Here is a 21,534-nt window from a genome sequence, read left to right on the forward strand (position 1 = left end):
GAGTAAAAAAACCTCGTTTTCCTGGACACCCTTTTTAATGGGTCTACATGCCAGCAATATTTTTTAAGCTAAGCAAAGAGTGAGTACAAAAGATGGTGCCATTTCAGAAGGATCCTTTAAGCCTCCAAATAAGCCACAGGAAAGAGCCAAGGATACAGCAGCTTTTCTAACCATTGGCTAGGAAACAAATAGGCTTCTGAGTCAAAGCTCCCATACAAGTCTATATCCAAACTACTTAATCCTGTGTTGTCACCCCCAATAACAGGCAGGTGTGTGCCTTGCTCTAGGGCTCTTTTCATGCCTTCTGTTTTTTTTTTAAATATAGATCTAAGCAGTGTCAAAACAAGGCTTTGCACACAACCTGGCGCTCATTCATCCCAGCTGCTAGGAACAGGAGAAGCAAAGGGATCACAGGCAGGCTACCTCTGCAGACAAAAAGGAACAGCAGATTCACACTTACATGTCAAATTTTAACAGGTTTTGGGTTGTTTTGTGGGTTTTTTCCCTAAGGGAATATATTTGCAGTCTTACATTGGAGGGTCAGCCAAGGGTGGTTTGGATAGTGCCAGGGCATCCAATTGTTATACAACTTCTTTTTCCTAGCGGTGATTAAGAGAGAATGCTGTTCATTATTAGACTAATGCTTAAAGACTCTTTCTGGGCCTGGGCAGTGTCCTGTTAACTTTCTGGGAGCCTGAGGGGGATGTCACAGCTGAACCTAGACTTTGCTCTGGATGGCAGAGCACTCTTCAAGCGTGCTTTCTCAAAGGGATTAGCACAGCATTTCATTCAGCTTTTTCATCAGATTTCCTTTCCCAGCTCAGTATCTACCGTACACAAGGGTCAAGTTTTGATCTCCCATTGAGGGTTTTTTTTTTTTTTTCCCCTCTGAGTTCTAAATGGGAAGCTGAGGACCAGGTTGCTCTCACCAAAATCATCCATTCAGTCTGCTATTTGCAGTTTATTACTACTTTTCAGCGCTTGCCCAGTGGATGGGTTTTTCATTTACTGTTGTTAGTCTGGTACTGTATACGTAGCTTTCTCAAAGTGAGATGTTGCCTTGGAATCGGTACATTTATATCCTGATAAACATGATAATTCAGAAGTGGCAGCTCTTTGATGTATGATCAGCAGGCTGAAGTATGAGAGAAATGTACCTGGTGGTCTAATTGTCTAATTTCTTGCATATTAGCAATACTCAAAACAGTAACTGTTTTTTACCAAATAACCAGAGTTGTTTTTAGGGTCACACAACCTAAACAATTTATTCAGACCACACTAGCTTAAGTTTAATAGCAATGCAAATTTTGCAACCTAAAGGATGGAGAAGAGGGCCTCTATCTTACATCTAGGCATAAGGAGCTGATGATGGTCCTGGAGGTGAAATCTTCCCTCTATCAGACTGAGTCTGTTCTAACCAAAGCTACTCTGCCTGTCTGCAGAGCTCTGGTTTTGCTGTCACTGATAATAACCAAAGTAGTGAAACATTCCCTGAAAATTCTCTGCAGAGGTACAGCATAACATGAAGTACACACTTATACACTGCCTGCAAACCACATGGGGAAGTGTTTGGGGATCAGTTCTTTCATCATACACAACACTACCCTATTAAGGTAATTTGTCAAATGTCATTGTGGGAATTCGCCTCCTCAACCTTAAGTAAAAGAGAAAAGGCACAGACTATCCCCCCCTCCTCCCAGGTTTCTCTTAACTCTGTAGTTATATCTGCAATGTCCCTTCTATTTCCACACAGGTACAAGCATCATGCACACATCAGTCTGCTTGAAAAGCTCAGGCTCTCTAGAGTAAACTGCAATATCATTTCCTTTTATCTTGATATGGCAAGCATTCACGCATGCCTTTGCACGCCTGTGGAAGGTCCCAGTGACTTGAATCGTGCAGATAGGGTCATGCTTACCTATTGCAATAATGCTGAATCAAACCCATTTTAGATTAATCTCAACCAACAGAAACTCTAGCACAGGCTAGTGATCCAGAACACCTCTTAAGTCAAGAGAGATAGATATCCTCTAGAGGGCAATTCAGCTCATCTATCTCAGGCATCTACATTAGACTGCAATAAATCATTCCCTAGAGGTCCCAGTGTTTCTCCACTGACTGTACAGGAGCTTAGAAAAAACATATAACTTTTAGGTGGCTAAAGCAGGATGGCAGCTATCTAGGGCTGAGTGTGCAAGCCCGAGTGGAAACAATGGCATTTGGGGGCCTTCTGCTGGCAGCAGCATGCTCCCAGGTGAAAAGAACATTATTGTGCTTGACTGGCATGATAGGAATAAAAGCTCTTTCAACAAGGTAAATTTTGGAATGGTCTTTCTTTTGCTATGCAGAGTATTGGCAGAAGGTACTGAGAGGCCTGTAACCAGACCAGACAAAAGAGGTAGAGTCAAGGTCTGATTTCATCCAGGCAGACTGTTCTAGGGTTTCCACACAGATAGGCTGTATTTTCAAACAATGTTTTTTCCTCTTCACTGCTCTCCAGTGCTCCTTGACTTTAGCAGTTATCTAATATTACACGTGATGTTGGTTACTACACCATCACTCTGCTGCTAAATACAAGAGTTCATACACAGATTCTTTCCGGTACTATGAGACTGAAAACTAATCTTCTGGCACAACAATTTATTCTTATTATAATATTTCCCTGTAGCAAATCTGCCCAGAGTAGAAACGGGACTATAAAGGGGCCACCATAGAACACTATGAGATAGAGGGTGAGTTAGAGAAGCTTACCCCCAGCCCTGTCTGCTGATCAGTGTTCTGTGATGAACGCTGTGAAATTGAAAAGAAGGGGTCCTGTGGAAGCAGTCTGTGCTGGCACTAAGATCCAGTGGAAAGAATACAAAAGAAGAGAAACATAGGATGTGTTGTGCACAGAAAGTTCAAGCAGCATCACAGGCCATACAGTCCTAGGGAGGGGAGTGTTTGTAACCTGAGTGTTTAAGAGGAATCTTGATGAAGACCATCAAAGGGTCAGGAGAGCCTCAAAAGCACATGATGCCAATGGGCGTGACTATAGATGACAGAGGATTAAGTTCTCTGTGCTGGCAACTGATGCCTGAGCTATGGGGAAGGAAAACTATCCAAAGGGAGAAATGAAATTATGTATATTGTTGGAAACAGCAACCTCCCAGATAGATGCCAGATGGAATCAGATGTGTAAAGTATCCTGCCAGCAGGATACTCAGGAAATGTTTACACTAAGTAAGGGAGATTTGGGCTAAATTCCAGACTGGCTGGGTGCAAACTACCTTGATCCAGAGGTTGTACACCCACATTAATGCCTCTATGCCTGAGTTACTTCCTAACACATCCTGCTGAAGTGTTAATGAGGCAATTAATTTGGGCAGACCACCCCATAATACAGCTGTAGAATCCAGAGATAGGTCTGAGTAAGCGCTGATCTATTTGTTCCCAAGTGGATGTGCATGGTCTCATGCTTCCTACACCTCCTGCAGCCATTATTATATATATTTATGTGCACAGATGTTGCACAATCCAATGGAATTTAACAATAGCTTATACATAGGCACACACACTCTTGAAAGATGCAGAAAAAACACTTAAACAAAATATGCTTCAAGAAAAAAGGAACCATATTATTTTAAATGCAAGCACAAGAAGAATGTACCTTTCCCCAGAATGCAATGCATTGGGAGAACTGTAGCAGTTATCAAAAAAAAAAAAAAAGTGTGATACCAGGGGGAGAAAGACACAGAAAATCAGGAAGATGACCTTTGATCAGAGAAGTGTTGTTTAGGAACAGAATACAAAGAAAGGATAGTAATAATCATGAGTTAACTTCTATAGGAGTTACTGATTTCTTTCTTTTAATGATTCTTCCACCATTCATTTGTCTTCACCGCATGTAACAACAGTCACTTACGTTTGCAGACCTCCGTAGAAGATATGGGTTTCCCTCTATCTCGGTAATACCCTGGTTTGCATCTTTGACACCGATGTCCCTCTGTGTTATGCTTGCAGTTGTCACAGACTCCACCACTGCGCTTTCCTGATGCCAGCCAAACACTCAAATCAAAATGGCAGCTATCAGCATGGTTGTGACAGCGACACTCTGGTGGGAAACAGGAGAATATATTTCAGGCTTATATGATAGACACAGCAATGGTTTTCAAATGGTATCATTTTCCTACTGTGAATCATGGAGGAAATATCTGAATGTAACACATTTCATCTACCTGAAATCCTTGATTTTCATAAAAACTAGGAACTGCAACACAAAGTGAGGGTCGTAGCAGGGTCTGAGAAGATTGGGTTGTTATGAGCTGTGTGGTATTCTTACAGCAAGACAAGCCAATCTGATGGTATCATAAGCCCTGCACAAAACCCTGGAACACTAAAACATGTGAGGGGACGTAGCTGCATGAAGGACAGATTTCTGCCTTGTAAATTCCATTTCCAATAGCCCAGATGGGTCAGCTGTAGTAAAACAACATGCATACTGAAATTTTCTATCAATGACCAACAGCTTATCCCCAGTTTCTGTAATGGCAGCATTAGTGTAAATCAACAGAAGTTTTTGTTAGGGAACTTTGCCTGCTGGCATGGTGAGCGCTCATCCTGAAATCCTGGATCAGGAAACTCCTTCCCACTTACTTCTGCATTCATTTGGCACCCCTGTTTTTCCATCTCCTGGCTTCCAAGGCTGATCATTGTATAGTGGTGCACATTTCTCACAGTGGTCCCCTGCTGTGTTGTGTTTACACACACACTTCCCATGGACCTGTCAGGGGAAAGAGAATACATTCAAATAGCTACAAGCAAGACCATGGTGGAGTGCCTAACAGCTTCACGAGGAGGTGGGACTTCTGCACAATTCCCACACAGCTGCCTGGCTCTCGTAGGAAACCCACAGAGCCTGGAGCTTAGATGTGTGCCTTTATGCCTTCACGCCTTCACACAGTCACTAATGATATAGATTTTTCCTCTATCTTTTAGTTTAAATGCGTGTGGCAACAATTTCTTTTTAACTCTCGAGCTGGCTATTTTACTACTACATTGATGAACAGCCTCTAGACTATTTAAACTGGGTGAGCTAACACAGCTTATTTTGATTTACAAGTTCAGGGGAAGAGCATGCAAAGAGCCTGAGCAGGTAGTCACCTCCAGGCAGTGTCAAATACACTTTTGGCTAGCAGAGCTGAGTCACAGGAGAGCACAACCTAACAGTGGATGCTGGACCCTGTCTTATTTGATGTTAGCAGTGGTCAGGAAGACAGAGTAAATATAGGGCAATGAAATCACCCTGAATTACTAAATTATAAATTGTTAGAAGAATGAGCAAGTAATCCTGGACCTCCTAGCACAGTTAAAAATGTAGCAAAAGTATTAAACCTAGAAAAATACCAACCAGTATATCCACAGAAAAATCAATCTGAACCACATATTCTGTGAGAGGAAAGCACTGATGTTTGAAGAGACTTGGGTTCAGTAGGCACCAACCTACCAGCTTATATATGAATGTGCAAGGAATCAGTTAGCAAAAAAGGCCCAGTAAAATTTTGGGCTGTGTAACTAAGAGCACTGTTATTCCAAGAGGATAGGAAATTGTATCTGCAATACTGTGGTTCAGTTTTGAACATCTTATTACCAGATAAATGAGAAATTGGAAGATGTTCAAGACATTCAACAAAAATGAATAAAAGCTGGCATGGCTGAGGAATGGGGCTGATCTACAAGAACTAAGCATATAAACCCACCTAAGCTAGGAAACCACAATTTACAAAATATTTGAGGGGGAAGCAAAGAAAGAAGTGCAAAAAGCCTTGACTAAAACTGGCTGAACAGTAAAGTTCTCTCTGTGAGTATTTGCTTGAAAAATACTTGAAAAAAGAACTTGCTTCCTCTGTACTTATCTGCCTTCATTGGAACAAAATAATGAACTTTAATCGTGGAAATATTCTAATATATGTCAGTTTTGGAATCAGGTATTCACACCAGAAACCCAACCTTGGAAACTGAGCTAGTCCAGACTTCAAACAGAAAGTTATTATTGAAACTGATTCTGTTCTCAAGTCACTTCACAAACCAGGAATGTAAGAGCCAGTTCCATTATAGACTGTAATTTGGTGCACAACATTCTGTAATATTGAGCTACATCCAAGAAGTGCCTTACAAGAGGGTTTTTTGTTGTGTTTGGTTTTTAATTAAGAAGAAGGATTCCAGTATCTGTTTGCAATGCCTCAGAGAAAGGATGCCCCTGAGAAATTCTTTGAAGAAATATCCAGCATAGGGAGTAGGAGAAAGGGAAAGGAGGGACCACAGGTCATGTTCTACACCCATCACAAGAGAAGCTGCTAATTAGTGGTATCTCACATGCAAGACGACACTTGCACTAGAGCAGGAAACACGCAGAAGTCAGGGACTGGAGCCCTCTCCTTCTGTGCACTGTCGAGGATGCTAAGCTCTGTAACCCCACTGTCACAGCTCTGGCCCACGGCACGTTACACAAAAAGCAGAGGCTGAGATTTCACTTTGCCTGGGGTGTGAGTTGAATCTAGTCCTTTAATCTCACCACTAATGTGAGTTATGTTTCTCCATAGTCTTCCCTGAAAGTCAGGCTCTCCCTTTGCCGTCCCCCCTCCCCCATCACATGTAGCAGGTAGCTTGGGATCAAGAGAGAAATGTTAAAACGAGCAGTTCCCTGAATGTGCTCCCCTGCCCCCAAACCCATCACCCTGCAGCAGTTTGCTCTCCACTCCCCTGGTTTCTAATCCTCCCAGACCAGATACTCGTGTCACTAGCAAAGGGGATAGGCTGCAGCTGATGCCATCGCCCCTCCATGGCCAGCTGGCAGATTCGCTGCTGCACAGAGCGGTTGGCTGCCTCCTCACGGAAGACTGAGCACAGACTTCAGGGTGTGCATTTCTGTCAGAGCTCAGCACCAGCAAACCTCAGGAGGATACAGCATGTAGCACATTATGTGATGCCTCTCCGGATCTTTGTACAAGAAAGTCGTCCATGTTCAAAGCTCTAAACAGGATGACAAATTACAAAGACAACAATGCTAATAAGTAACAGTGTTGGGCTTCTCCCTATTTGAGTTTGGCTCTTCAGGTTTATAAGTTCCCCCCTGTGGGCACAGTGACTGCTTTGCAGAAGCCATAGAACAGAGGAAAAGACCAGGAATGAGGAAACATAACATAAGCCTGCCCCAGAACCATAGATTTTAATGTCCCCAAACTTCAGAGTGAAGTTTACAGCTGAACTTTACTGCTCATTCCAAAATGGACCAGAACCAAAGCCTTGGATCCAGTCACTTTGGAAAATCCTGGTGTATTTCAATGCAAAATTTGTAAGTTGGCCCATTAGGTTTTTTAATGATATATGCACAAACTGTGCTTTCACTATATGAAAAAATTACATGAAAGAAATGCTGAGATTGTACAGTTGGGAAACGGCAGGATTAAATCATGCAATTTTGTTTTAGCCTTGAATGACATGATCAAATATTCATTATTCCACAGGACCCTGTGCTTACAGTGCACAGCACAGATGGTGTGAACACTCATGAACAATTATTCAGAAAGTAAACAGGAAAATTAAGTGAGAAAGGAAGAGTCCAGTTGTTCTTTGGAGGTAAGTAGATGTGTTAGTTTGCTCATTGACCCCAGTTTGTTGCAAACTGTACTTTGTGGAGGCTATCTAGGAATGACATGTTGAGTAGGACAGAGGCATAAAGGAAGCTTCCTGCCTGTGATCCCTGCTATTGAACAGTTTACCAAATATATGTGGAAGGATGACTAGCTTAGACAAAAGGGTTGAAAAGCCAGGAGAGCCACTGAGCAGGCAGAAGGAAACAGTGGACCTGGCATGGAACTTTATTGAGAAAGTATTAGGTCTGAGGACTAATTTTTTTTATATATAGGTTTAAGAACAAGGAAAAGAGAATTGATGGGTATTGGGGCAAAGCTAATGGAAGAGAAAGCAAGTCTGCCATGTGCTATCTGTGGATGGGTATCTCATTGAAAATTTTTTCCATGGAGAGTAGTCTCATAGCATTCATAAGTCAAAACAGATAAGGAGAAGGGTGCAACATAAAGTAGCAATGTAATACAGAAAGGAGTTGGATAGAAGAGAGTAGAGACAAAGAGCTCAAGTAGAACACACACAAGAAAGGTGATACATGGATGTAAGCGGCCATTGCAGAAAGACTGTTAATGCAGGAGAAACTGAGCTGTGGAAGAGACCTGTTACACTTAAACATGAGGGTAGATGAGGTAGCTTGCAAGTAACGACAAACAATTTGTTCTGTTAGAGAGGAAGAGATAGGAGAGGCAGCCAGAGACCAAACTTCAGGAAGGAACAAGAATGAAATACAAGAAGGTGTCAGATAAAATAGGAAATAGGATATCTGCTTAGGGAAGGAAGAATGTCAGACTCACACTCAACACCAGCACAAAGACAGCAGGCATGTCCCTGACTTCTTATTCACTACTGAAGTCCACACCTCTCTCACAAAAGTGGTTCCCAAAAAACTAAAAGATTGTGCTCTCTACCAAATGCAAGACCTCAGGATGTACTGGATCTCACTAGAACACAAAGATGATCATGCCAAGGTAGAGAAAATAGTCAGAGAAGTACAGGTTCAGGGGAATTACACTGATATTTTAGTATGCCCTAGAAAGCCGGGTCAGAGTTGCAAGGAGATATGATGATTAAGGAGATAATTGTCAGCAGCAAGGACCAGTTGCTCTTCAAAGATTGAGGAGCTATAAGCTGAGGGTTACCACAGCACAGGCTGTGCCCTTACTGAGGGGGCACCATCCTGAGCACAGTGGGCAGAGCAGGGAGCTGGTACCACAGCTTGTTGACAGCCTCAGACACAGCAAGGGGGTGGACCAGGGGCAATGCAGGAGCAGCAAGAGACAGGCCCAGGAACAAGCTCACAACATGGGTTCAAAGTCCATCCAGGAGGCAGAATGAGAGACAAGCTACGACACATAGCGGGGGTCATCCACCAGGAGGGAAGCTACCTACAGCATAGGCCCAAGGTCCATCCAGGAAGCAGGGCCAGAGGCAGGGGTACAGACAGGCACATCTACAGCAGTGCTCAAACAGGAGCTGACAACCCAGGGCTGAGCCTAAATGGAGCCCCAGGCCAATGGACAGAGAGCATGGGTGGGAGTCTCAGGTGGGGCTGGTCAGGGCTGTTAAAGCCCTTTTACTGCCTTCAGAACCCTGATAATAATACTTTGATTGCCACTGGATTAACGTCATTGGAATCTTTAGGATATCTGACTACTAGGAGGCATCTGCTGAAAAAAATACTTCATCCATCTAGATTTGGAGCTGGCAATCCAGGTGGAGGGAGCTTGAAAGCGAGGTGTGAGGAACAGAGGCTTACATGAGATTCATGCCATAAGTTAGGAATGACTTTAGCCGGTTTTCAGCTAAAGCCCTGTGGTGGGTTGACCCTGGTTGGACACCAGGTACCCACCAAAGCCGCTCTATCATTCACCTCCTCAGCTGGACAGGGGAGAGAAAATATATCGAAAGGCTCATGGGTCGAGATAAGGACAGGGAGAGATCGTTCACCAGTTACTGTCATGGGCAAACCAGACTTGACATGGGGAAAATTAATTTAAATTATTACCAGTCAAGTCAGAGTAAGATAACGAGAAATAAAAAATAAATCTTAAAACACCTTCCCCTGACCCCTCCCTTCATCCCAGGCTCAACTTTACTCCTGATTTTCTCTACCTTCTCCCCTGCAGCAGCTCAGGGGGATGAGTAATGGGAGTTGCGGTCAGTTCATCACACGTTGTCTCTGCTGCTCCTTCCTCCTCAGGGGGAGGACTCCTCACACTCTTGCCCTGCTCCAGCATTGGGTCCCTCCCACGGGAGACAGTTCTCCACGAACTTCTCCAATGTGGGTCCTTCCCACAGGCTGCAGTTCTTCACGAGCTGCTCCAGCCTGGGTCCTTTCCATGGGGTGCCGTCCTTCAGGAACAGAGTGCTCCAGCATGGGTCCCCCACAGGGTCACAAGTCCTGCCAGCAAGCCTGCTCCAGCCTGGGCTCCTCTGTCCACGGGGCCACAGGTCCTGCCAGGAGCCTGCTCCAGTGCTGGCCTCCCACGGGGTCACAGTCTCCTTTGGGCATCCCCCTGCTCCAGTGTGGGGTCCTCCATGGGCTGCAGGTGGAGATCTGCTCCCCCATGGAGCTCCATGGCTGCAGCGGCACAGCTGGCCCCACCGTGGGTTTCCCCAGGGGCTGCTGGGGAACCTCTGCTCTGGCACCTGGAGCATCTCCTGCCTCCTTCTGCTCTGACCTGGGTGTCTGCAGAGCTGTTTCACATATTCTCACTCCTCCCTCTGACTGCAAATGCCACATGCTGCTTCTTTTCCCCTTCTTAAATCTGTTATCCCAGAGGTGCTACCACCATCACTGATGGGCTCAGCCTTGGCCAGCAGTGGGTCCATCTTGGAGCTGGCTGGCATTGGCTCTATCAGATATAGGGGAAGATTCTAGCAGCTTCTCACGGAAACCACCCCTGCAGCCCCCACCGCTACCAAAACCTTGCCACTCAAACCCAATACAAGCCTGATTAGTTTATGACATGGATTTATATGAATACATACAAATGTATTGGTACAGCAGGAGAAAGATTGAGGTCCAGGAGATTTCTGTCTCAGATCTCTCATATTTCACTTTATCCTCAATGTTCAATATGTGATGCTGCATCAGTCAACATATACTGATCCTTAAATACAAAAGTATTTAGGCCTGTATGGACTTCTCCATAGTGATATGCTCATTGCTGCGATAATGTACTTCAAAAATATTATGGAATTTATTTTTATGACACCTCCCTTCATCTGCTTTTCTTCATTACTGTCACAACTCTAGTTGTCTCCAAGAATCTTTCCCATTCATTGGAGCATCATTGTATTGAGAGTTCAGTTGCTCTGATAATTTTTTTTTTAAACTGGATGGTGCCTTACAAAATTGTTGTGGGGAATGGATCAGACAATTAGATGCACTGGCAGGCAGACTGTGTGATCATATAAACCTCTCCGTTTCATAAAACCAGTCTGAAGTACTATGTTCATAACCTGTAAGAGTTTGTATTCTTGCAGTCCTGCTTTCCGAGTGCATTCAGCCAGGGTTACTCATGTCACTAATGCGTGCTATGAGCTTTGAAAGATGAAAAATGTTGCTTTAAATACTGATATTCTGGCTGCAACAAGCTTCCAGTTTTCTAATCAGCTTTTGCAAAGGGCTAGTTCATAAGCTGACATACTTGCAGTTAGGGGGCATTATTATTCCTGGAAAGGAATAAAAATGTTATGTTATACTCTCAATCATCATGATTGACTTTAATGGGTACTTGAAAGCAAGCTTTGCTTTTGTGTTTTGGTATAGCAGCTATGTTCTCAGGCTGTGGTTTCATGGTGTCAAGTCTTTAGGAGCAATCTTGATCTGAGACATTTCTGCTTTCCTTACTACTTCTTTCTATGCTATCACCTTCTGCATCATACCCTGATTCATGTGCAAATTGGACTGTGAAACTAAGCCATGTTAAAAAAAAGTTAAAACTACTTTTTTTTTTCCTTGGCACTAGTGTTTTTAATCAGGATTAATTCCCTCATCTGCCTCACAGTACAGTCGTGCTGTTACAAGTCTGGTATTGCTGCCAAAGGCTTTGATTTGTACATCTACCACCTGAGCAGCTTTGAATCAGGAGACAGAGGAGGTTATAGCTTCATGGATTTTAATGCCAGGATGATCAGTTCCAATCATTTAGTTTGACATGCTATACTAAGCCATTAATTTCATCCAGTAGTTCTTCCATGGAGCTCAGTAACTTCTGGTTGATTTATAGCAAGTAGTGTAGAACCATATCCTGCTTTCATACAACAATTCCAAGAAATTGCATCATACTTATTCACCTTTGCACAAAGTTGCTTCACCTGAATTCTGATCCACAGCTGAGAGAGCAAGTGGAAATTTTCCATATGATTGTCCCAGACTTTTTTGATATTTTTAAACTCTGTTCAGCTTTGTATAATACCTGAAGCCTCTTGCTTTCTCTCTGCCCATTTAGTTTCTTTTACCTTTTGTCCTTTCAGTAAATGTTGTGCTTGTTGCTCTTTCTCTTAGGCTATTCTTAGTCTATTTTGGGGCTTTTTTCCTAATGAATGAAGGTTAAATTTGGAAGCCTTCCAGAACAGAGCAACTGTTGCTGATTCAGAAAAAATGTTTGTCTTTGGGCTCTGTATTCACTTTGTAATATCGCCAGAGAAATTTTGGATACAGCAGTTTGCAATGACATCAGAGGCTAGTCCCTTACCTGCTTTTAGTAAAATGAGTCTTTCTGGGTCATTTTGAGTGGTTATATACATTAACAGTGTCTACTATTCTGCTTTCTTTCTCTTAGAGTTCAAATGGGCTCTGTTGTATCTCCAAATGAAGAGGTGTATCCATGCACATTTATAATAAATCCTTCAATATCAGGTCCTGAGGAGAGCACATACGACTTTTAAGATGACAAAAATTTCCTTCAATTTTTTTCAAATTTTCAAAGACCTAAAAGAATGGATGGCTTGGGAGTAAGTCTCAGATTACAGTGCCTGCTATGGGTAGGCTGCCAGTTCAAATTCCTGCTCGAACTGGGAATGAAAAAAGCCATTATTTTCCTATGTCACTTGCTGGTTTCTGGGAAAAGGTCTAATAAGTGTATGTGTCTAAAAACTGGTACACATATGGATGTTTTCTGAGGGAACTGAATTTCTAGCCCATACTTGGTCACTTTAGTAAACTAAGTCTGAGGGAACTTGGCAGGGATAAGTAGAGTTGAGACACTTGTGGCAAGGCCACCTGAGTCCATACAGGTTTTGGTCTCCACAGCAGTGAGTGAATGAGCTGCCATGGGTTCCAAATTCACTGGATAGGTAATGGTGAAGAAAAGTCAATGATAGTGTTTAGCTGAGTATTCAGACTGGCATCTCTAAGACCTTTTTGAACAGTAACAAAAGAACATGATAAATAGCTCAGGAGAGGTACAAAATTCATTCTTTGTGTGAGGGAATATAACTCAGCCTGTGACAGTTTCAAGACACAACTCCATCCTCTGCCTGAGTTCACCTCCATCAGTCTTTACACACACGCCTAGCTGTGCCTTAGCCACATTTCACTCTGCTTTCTTATTTTTTTCTTCCTGAATGCTAGCTTGATTTTTATTAATTTTGGGGCTAATCTGTCCTCTTATTTCTACCTACAGTGCCAACAAGTCCATTATCAATCTGTAACTAACTGCATACAAGTAACAGCTGTCACACTGAAATGCAGCCCCTGAGGTACAGCAGGTCACCAGCTCTTGGAGAGTGTCTTAAGAATGGAGGAAGCAGAAAGGGGAGTGAGGCTCAGTATTTTGGTAAGTGAATGCCTGAATCACAATGTAACAAGTAAATACCACTGGTCAAATCTCCTGAAAGTGAATGGCATGAGTGAGTTTGGTCTTGTTCAAGGCTTTGTCCCTGATGTCACTGAACAGTCTGGCCTGACTGCCAACCTTTACTGTAGAAAGACCCAGAACTAGTTTTCAGGGGTGGACAAAATGGGAGAAGCTCTAGATTCTGATACATGGACATGGATTTGTGGATTTATGGGTCAGGCATAATGGGTTAGAACACTGTGGACAGTTCAGAGAAGTTTGGACATGACCTGTTCATTCAACAGGCAAAATAATTCTGTCAATTACGTTGTAGTAAGTCTGGCTAACTCCAGCAACTATCTTGATTTAGCTGTATTTCTGCTGTTTAATCCACAGTGGCTCTAGGGGTGTGTGATTGAAAATCCACTCCCAAAGTGGACCTGTGAGCTCTTCTCTGAATTTTTGCCTCTGTATTGAGTGAACTTGGCAGCATGCATAGCTCCCATTCAAGTGAAATTATGTTGAGTAATGGAACAGATGAAGCCAAGAGAAAAATAGTTTTCTGCAACTTCTCTGCAGATGGCTGCAGCTTGTAGAGTGGGGGAAGGGCAGGACTGAAAAAGGCATAGGACCAGCCAAATTTATAAGGAATCTGGGAAGGGAGAAAAAGAGTGAGAAAAAGTCCTTGATTTAGCAGAAAACTTGTGCACATCTAGGAAAGGATTCTAAATGCTTAAAGAATGCAAAACTAATCCCCAAGACCCTTCCAGCACAGTGAGTGAACCAAGGCGAGGAAATACATGTAGGATTTTATAACTTTTGCACTGAATAATATTTTGCACAAAATCCTGTGCAAAATTTCTCCGTATCTTGTGTGCACCTGCTGCCAAAACATTAAAATGCAAACTCCATGTACCCACAAGCCACAACTCTAGAAAGATTTGCTTAAATAACTGGGAGATTTATTGGGGGTGAGTGAACTGGCTGAAAGGCCTTGAAAAACATTGGTAAAAGACTGAAAACTTTTGTTCTAGTAACGCATAGGTGAGCTGAGGACAGAAACAACATAGCGGTCTATTCAGTCCCAAAGGGGCTTAAAAACACAAGGACTTAATGTATGAGGCCGAACACAGCAGCTCCTATGATTGTCATATCACAGCAACTTCCTGCTGTTGGTGGCTGTGTCAAATTCAACTTAGAGAGATAGAACAGTATATATTGCAAGGAGCTTAAATGAAAGAACCTCAGAAATAAGCTGTACTGTGGGATGTCAGAGAGGTATTGGTAGCAAGGGGTGGCTGATAGCTGTGAGGTGAAGCATTTTTTTCTCTCTCTTAGACACATACACATACAGACTCTTGTAGCTTTAATGTGAAAAGCAATCCGTAAAAGAACTATAAGGCATATTTTACCAGCCCTAAAATATATTTACAAGTGTTTCCAATCAAATGTTTCTACTAGCAGGGTTATTATGGTTCTTTCACAGAGATGAAAGTACCAGAGAACATCACTTAAGTGATTAAAACAAAAAACACTATTAATGACAGTAATTAAACAATAAAATTCATTTAAACCCATAACCCATAGTTATTGCTTTTAAGAAAAACTGTGTTTAAAGGCTAATAATGTTACATAGGAAATTGTTTCCTACCCCATTCCACAAAATAAGAGGCAGTTTCCTACAAGTAAGATGAGTGTCTGCATGAGTGGGTCTACATTGAGCCCTGATTCAGAAAAGCATTTAGGCATGTGCTTAAACACAATTTCTGAATAGGCATGTTTTTTCTGATTTGGACTTTGGTAGTAGTAAAAGACATTTCCACAATCATAGTAAAATGTAGGAAAAACTTGTTGACTTTATAATTGCAGAATTCCTGGTGACTGAACCACTATACGTTAAAATTGTGGTTATACTTTAAACCATAGATACTCAAAACATGATGTTGATGGTATGAATGCCAGATGCTCTGGCTGCAAACCACAGGTTCTCAGCAGAGCTCATGGAGAACCTGCATGGATATCAAGTTAAAAACACTGATTATAATCAGAAGAGGGTAGAGTATGTGCAACAAGCAAATTAAAGATGCAGTATGTTATGGTATGTTGTCAGGGTACACCAAAGTAGCCAAATTAGTTATCTTTCATAAGATGAAATAGCACTCACTGACTAATTTAATTTCAGAGCTCAAGAGAAGGCAGGGTATGTCCCCTCTAAAAGGGAGTGTGTTGGCCAGTGCAGGTGGATGAGGCTGCACAGTAGCACAGAAGTTCTCCTTCTCTTGCCTGCACTTCAACGGGCAGTGCTCAGTGGAAAGTCAGGGGATGGGCAGAACCTTCTACTAAACCACCTAGGAATGGTACCTGGAACCAATTTAGACCTAATGTTACCTGAATGCCAGTTCAGAACTGGGTGAACTACTGCTTACATGTGTCCCTACTATTCCAACTGAAATGGCTGTGATGTAAAGTAGTGCTGATTCTGTTGGGAGGAGAGGAAAATCTTGTTCAAGTCTAGTGTTGAAGAGCAAACAAAACCAGAAATGTTCACAAAAGCCATGGAGAAGAACCTGGATTACAGAGCCTACAGTACTGAACAAGACTCTGAAATCTTTAAGATCATTTAATCAGGACTACTAATGCAGGTTTTGTGCAACTCTAGGAGATACCTGATATAGTATCTGAGTCAAAACTATAAGAAACCTAACCAGAATGAATAAAATTTTTTGAAAGGAAACACCCCAGACAACAACCCAGAGGTGTGCTTGAATTTGGAGGATACAATATATCTAAAATAAAGGGGGAATATGTACCATATTTTCACTTGGATTCAAATTTTTAACAACTCAGGGTGTTGATTTTTGCGTTGGCCAGGAACCAACTCTGGGCAGTAATGGAGGCATTACTTTAATGTGCCAGTAACAGTCACTCTGCAGCAGCAAGAGAAGCATGGGATGTATAGGAAAGCACTTTTTAGGGTTTATTTAGATATTCTTCAGTTAAGGTTTCTGGTGACTTTGTGAGAATGTGATAAAATAGGATCTTCTGTATGTGACCTACAAGACAAGTCTGAATATCGTTTTCCAACTTTTATCTAAGTAATTGTTTGAGAACTTAACTGTCATTTAGAGTCACGGTTTTGAAGCACATCTTGCCCTAGGAAACTAGGAACTCACTAAAACTATCCAGTAAAATTAGAGAGAACCTTTCCATGATGCTCCCCTGTCAGCTGCTTTGTCATCTCTGAACACAAATATCTGAAACTTTCTCACCCACCTGCATGTTCCCACACGGATTCCTATGAAATGCTTTGGTCCACTGTGGGTAGCAAAGGTGTCAGCAACACCACTTTCTTTTCACATAGTTCATGTAATTCATGACTACTTTTTGCTCTATATGAACTTCTTCTATGTGTTCAGATCATCATGGCCAGAGCTGGAAGTCCATATTCAGTTTTAATTTTTGGAAAAAGATCAGCACAGGAATCTGTTTCTAGAATTTATTCTGACATGATCTAGAAGCTCTTGTAAACTTTTTTTTAAAACATTCCTGACGCTACTCAACATAGTTGATGTACGCAGGGTAACTTTTTCTTAAACAAAACCTACTCTTTGAGTTGCCAACTACAACTGAGAGCACGTCCTCCATCTCTGAGTGCTGGACATCATACAGACTGGCACAGCTTGGATCAGATAATATGAAAACTTAGCTGGGGATTATCAGTAGAACTGCACAAGGTATTTGAAGAGGAGGTAATATTTGCAAGGGATACGACAGCCAAGTCACCTAGAAAATTGCTGTAGAAAAACAAGTTTTACCTTATGTAACCTCCATTATGCCAAACAAGGAATCTTACTTAGGCCAGATCCTGCTGGAAAGTGGAAAACTTTCCATTTGCTTCGTTGTGGAGGATCAGACCCACAGGGAGTTTAGTTTGTCTCTGTAAACAGGATAAAGAAGCAAAAGAAACATCCGAGGCAACTTGTAAGAATTTCCTGGCACTGTAGGTACTAATAATTAACAAGTGAAAAACCCCTAATGCTTTATACAAAAATGTTTTAATCCACATTCACTTTCCTCTGTCCATACTTACTTCTCATGGACTAGAAAGTGAACTGTGAAATGTTTGGCAAACAGAAAGGACTTTGGTCTAGATTCTGTGTTCTGTCCATGTGCGCTTTCTGCTTTATAAACTTCATTCTGGAAGCACCCCTGGACTCCGCTAAAATGTGCCATCAAAGCAGATCCTACACCTGACAGCTCTTACTAACTTTGCTGGAGCTTAATAAAGAAGTAATTTACTATAGAGCAACACATAACTTTGTACATCCTGCAACAGCAGTACCTGGGACAGGATTACATTCCGTTGCATACAATGGTAGAAGAAGACTAGGTGAATTCAGGTGGCCAAGTCCAGGCAATTGTTTCCCTTATAACGGCATATTAATGCTCTCCATTTAAAAGAAAATGCTTCTCTATAGTTTCTGTGGCAAAATGCAATCTCAATAATTTCCCTCACTGACAAAGGAGCTACTTCCAACAGTTTGAATAATACAGGCCATGAAATCCAGAAAGGAGCATTTTGTCCTTGGCTATCATAGTATCATAGAATCTTTGGGTTGAAAGGGACCTTTTAAGGTCATCTACTACCATAAGAAGCTATTTAAGTTGGGTATAACATCTCCATGTCTCTTTTTTTTTGGTGTGAGGAAAGGAAATGGAAATCAAGAAAGCATTACTGTCAATAGCAACAAATAGCCAAATTCAATATATGTTTGTCCAGAAGTTTCTTGCCTATTTACAGCTCCCATCTTCATTTATCAAAGTTTTTCTCCTGTCTGACACGATATTCTCAGTAGTTAATAAGGGAAGTGTGATCTAGATAAACTGTGTTGAGGTGGGTGCATGCTTATTAAAAAAAACCAACACAACACATTGAAAGGTAATTATTACTACTTTGCTGCCAAAATTAAGAAATCAAAGGATATTTCCATTGGATCCTATGGAAGTCTACTTTGAACCTTGCTGTAGTCAGTATTTTTACAAATGACTTATGACCAGAGCGAATATGCATGAAACTATCTAGGATTTCAGGCTATGAGGAATGAAGTATCATTTGGAGGTTGGTTTTACAATTCACAGTTTTCTTGTATCCGTTTGTTTCTATGACACTGTGGTGTCTGTGACATTACTTCTAATAGAACTGCATTTCACAGAGCTGCATGGCAGCCTCAGTGGAGAAGCCAGAAGCTGAATGGGTTGTCATGACCGAACTGACAGATCCACAGATAAATTGATCATTGACAGACCATCTAGTACTCACAGATCATCCAATCCCTCCAAAATGGTTCATAAGTGTCAAGAAATTTGCTGTAGTTTTCTCCATTATTTAGCCTTCATATAGTATAAGTCTAGCAGTGTTAGAAGTACTACAAATAGAGCAAATTTGTTTCAAGAGTAAGAAGAGCAGACTTACAAGTTAGCACAGTTATGTCTCTTCCAAGACCTAAGTGCAGAATGATCTCAGTTTTTGGGCCTATCCCATGGCAAACAATTACAGTTGTTTTCTACATGGACTTGCTTTTGGTTTTGTTAACTACAGAAAATAAATACATTGTAGGAGGACTCTCAGCTCTTAAGAGGCTGAAACTCCTATTACTTAAGCCTTTCTGTGGAGGTCTGTATTTTTCCATCATTTTATTTAATTTCTTGACAGCAACCCAGGAAACATGAAGCTGCTCTGCCTTCATGCTGTGATATCACCCGCACTAGCCACATTAAGAACTGTGTGTCTTAAGACTACTTCATTAAGTATTAGATGCGGCTAGTGGAATGAATCAGATTATTTCTGGACATGCAGTGTTTGTTTCTAACATCTCTTTTCCCTGTCCTGTTTTAGTCACCATCTGACTGAAAGTAGATCATCTTCCCTGTCTCTTCCAAGAAATTGCAAGATGACAAAGAGTTTTGTTGCAATGTAGTTTGGCTGATATGAAATGTATCATTGATGTTCATCACTCAACAACAAAGGCCTTTTCCTTCTGCATGTAGGCAAGTTTACTGTAGTGTAAGATGCAAAGTTATACACTTATATAAACTCCCTTATGCTAGCTGTGTCAACCAAATCCTGATACCAGTACCTATGTGAACTCTCCCTTCACCAATACTTACCAATATCATCATTGGTAAGTATCAGATAAAATGTAAAAGGATCCAGGAACCTGGCTCTTCCAGGAGTGGATTTTCATTGCATATTTGAGGAAGAGCTACGGTGTAAAGACTAAAGCACAGAAAAGAGGAACAGAATAGCATGATCATCTTTACCCAGACTTGTATGACCTGGGAGTAGAATTTTAAATAATGACTACCTGAGGTTTCACACTTTTCTGGTTAGTACAAAAAAACAAAAACTAAGGAACGATACAGTAAGAACCTTCCAATCATATCTGCAGAATGAGGATCAGCGTCTCCCCATGATCACTGGGGGAGAGGGAACAATTAATTTGCTGCAGAGATTGTTTAGGGAGGCACTAAAGAAGAAGTTTCAAAATGTCAAAATGGGAACAACTACTGAGGGTTTCTATTGAATATCCTTCATCAGAGATTTTCAAAAAAGTAGTTCAACAAGCATTCACTAGTGAATGGCTTAGGTATGCTTGATCATACCTTTATGTGAGGACTCAGATCTGCTCACTTACGTTTTTTTCCAGACCTCATCTAGGATTCTAGAGGTAGTTAAAGCTCTGAAAGGCTTTTCTTACTTTTCTCACTGCTGCATTTGAATCCCTGCTTAGGCAAAGTCTTGCTAATATCTGTGCCTGTGCAAATGATGTGATGCATCCACCCTCTTGTCTCCTGGAACATGAGTCACTCATGAAGTGCATTTCATCAAAACTATTTCACCTTCTGCCCCATGAAATCACTGATGGCACAAAAAGATTCTGTTCCCTTGTGACTAGTGGGGAAAAAAAATCCAATCATAGTTTACAATGGTCATGCCAGTAATATACACAATATTTTGTTTTCCTTTTTGGATGGGCAGAATGTTCATTCTTTTACCAGCTGTATTCATTTAGCATGTTATTCATCTATTTGGTTTCACTATGTGTATGTTTAACAGTTTGCAATAGGGAGGATGCACTCTTTAAACAGTTTCTCCACGCAAAGCACAAGCAGGTAACAAGTCCAGTAAGTTAGTGAATGTCTAGAACTCACCACGTTCTCCATGACTCCCGTGCTGTTGGCAAGCTCACATTCCTCTGCATGCCCATTGCAAAAGCAGCTTCCCCGGATGATCAGGTCATAAATAGCATAGTGGGCAAATCTCTGAGGTTTCTCTACCAATCCCGAACCATGGCATGGACATTCCTGTCTTTTTAACAAAAGGAGACGGAGGTTGGTGAGTTTCAGGAGATCTTGAGCCTCAGGACTATACGGGTCTTCAATCTTGTTAGCTGGACTTAAGGCACGATAAATCACCTGAAAGACAGAAGATGCACATCCAAGAATAGATACAGGACTCTGCATGCACAGCAAACATCCCAAGGCAATGTTCAAGAAAAAGTAATAGTTCCTATCTAGAAGACTCTGCATAAGCAGTTGTGGGGCTGTGACTGATCCCAGAACATCACAGCTGAGTTACCACCACTAGCTGGCCAAGCCACGACAAGTAACTGTGTACCTGCATTCATCCCGTCTCAGATGTGAAATAGGAAATGCCTTAGTTTAAACATCTCTCCCTGGGGTTACTGAGCCTGGTCACTTCTGCAGTTCAGCCAACGTGTGGTAACTTGTCAAGTGCTGGTTAGTTCCTTGTGTTTCTAAGCCAAGTGACAAACAGTGTCACTCAGGGAAATCCAAAGTTTATTGGCATAAATGCAGTATTAATGCCATCCAAATTTCTCAAAGCATTTTAGGAACGTAGCTTTATCATGGGTTCTAGAGTTAGGTAAACTAAGGCACTAAGAGGCTCTGTGAAAGAAGTGGAAACTGTGATCAGACTTTTGGCTTGGTCACTTGAACTATGTGCTAGAAAACACAGCTTGGCTTAGGGTGAGTAAGCATTGAGAGAACCCTGTCTTCAAACAAAGCCAGCCAGTTTATTCATTAGGAGAAGAGAAGT

At 41.7% G+C, this 21,534-nt stretch overlaps 1 protein-coding gene across 1 annotated transcript in view; it reads right to left on the minus strand.

The window, feature by feature from the left end:
* LOC309408649 (netrin-4-like) overlaps nt 1-21,534 on the minus strand; it is a gene marked incomplete at its 3' end in the record, with an annotated part of 53,359 nt that overhangs the window by 10,188 nt on the left and 21,637 nt on the right. The window contains exons 3-5 of the mRNA XM_082004544.1: nt 20,628-20,891; nt 4,636-4,762; nt 3,905-4,093 (exon numbers count right to left, since the gene is read on the minus strand). Coding sequence (XP_081860670.1) covers nt 3,905-4,093; nt 4,636-4,762; nt 20,628-20,891 — 580 coding nt within the window. The remainder of the gene's footprint in view (nt 1-3,904; nt 4,094-4,635; nt 4,763-20,627; nt 20,892-21,534) is intronic.

This window comes from Phaethon aethereus (genome assembly GCF_964289735.1).
Source record: "Phaethon aethereus genome assembly, chromosome: 11".
Taxonomy (NCBI): Eukaryota; Metazoa; Chordata; class Aves; order Phaethontiformes; family Phaethontidae; genus Phaethon; species Phaethon aethereus.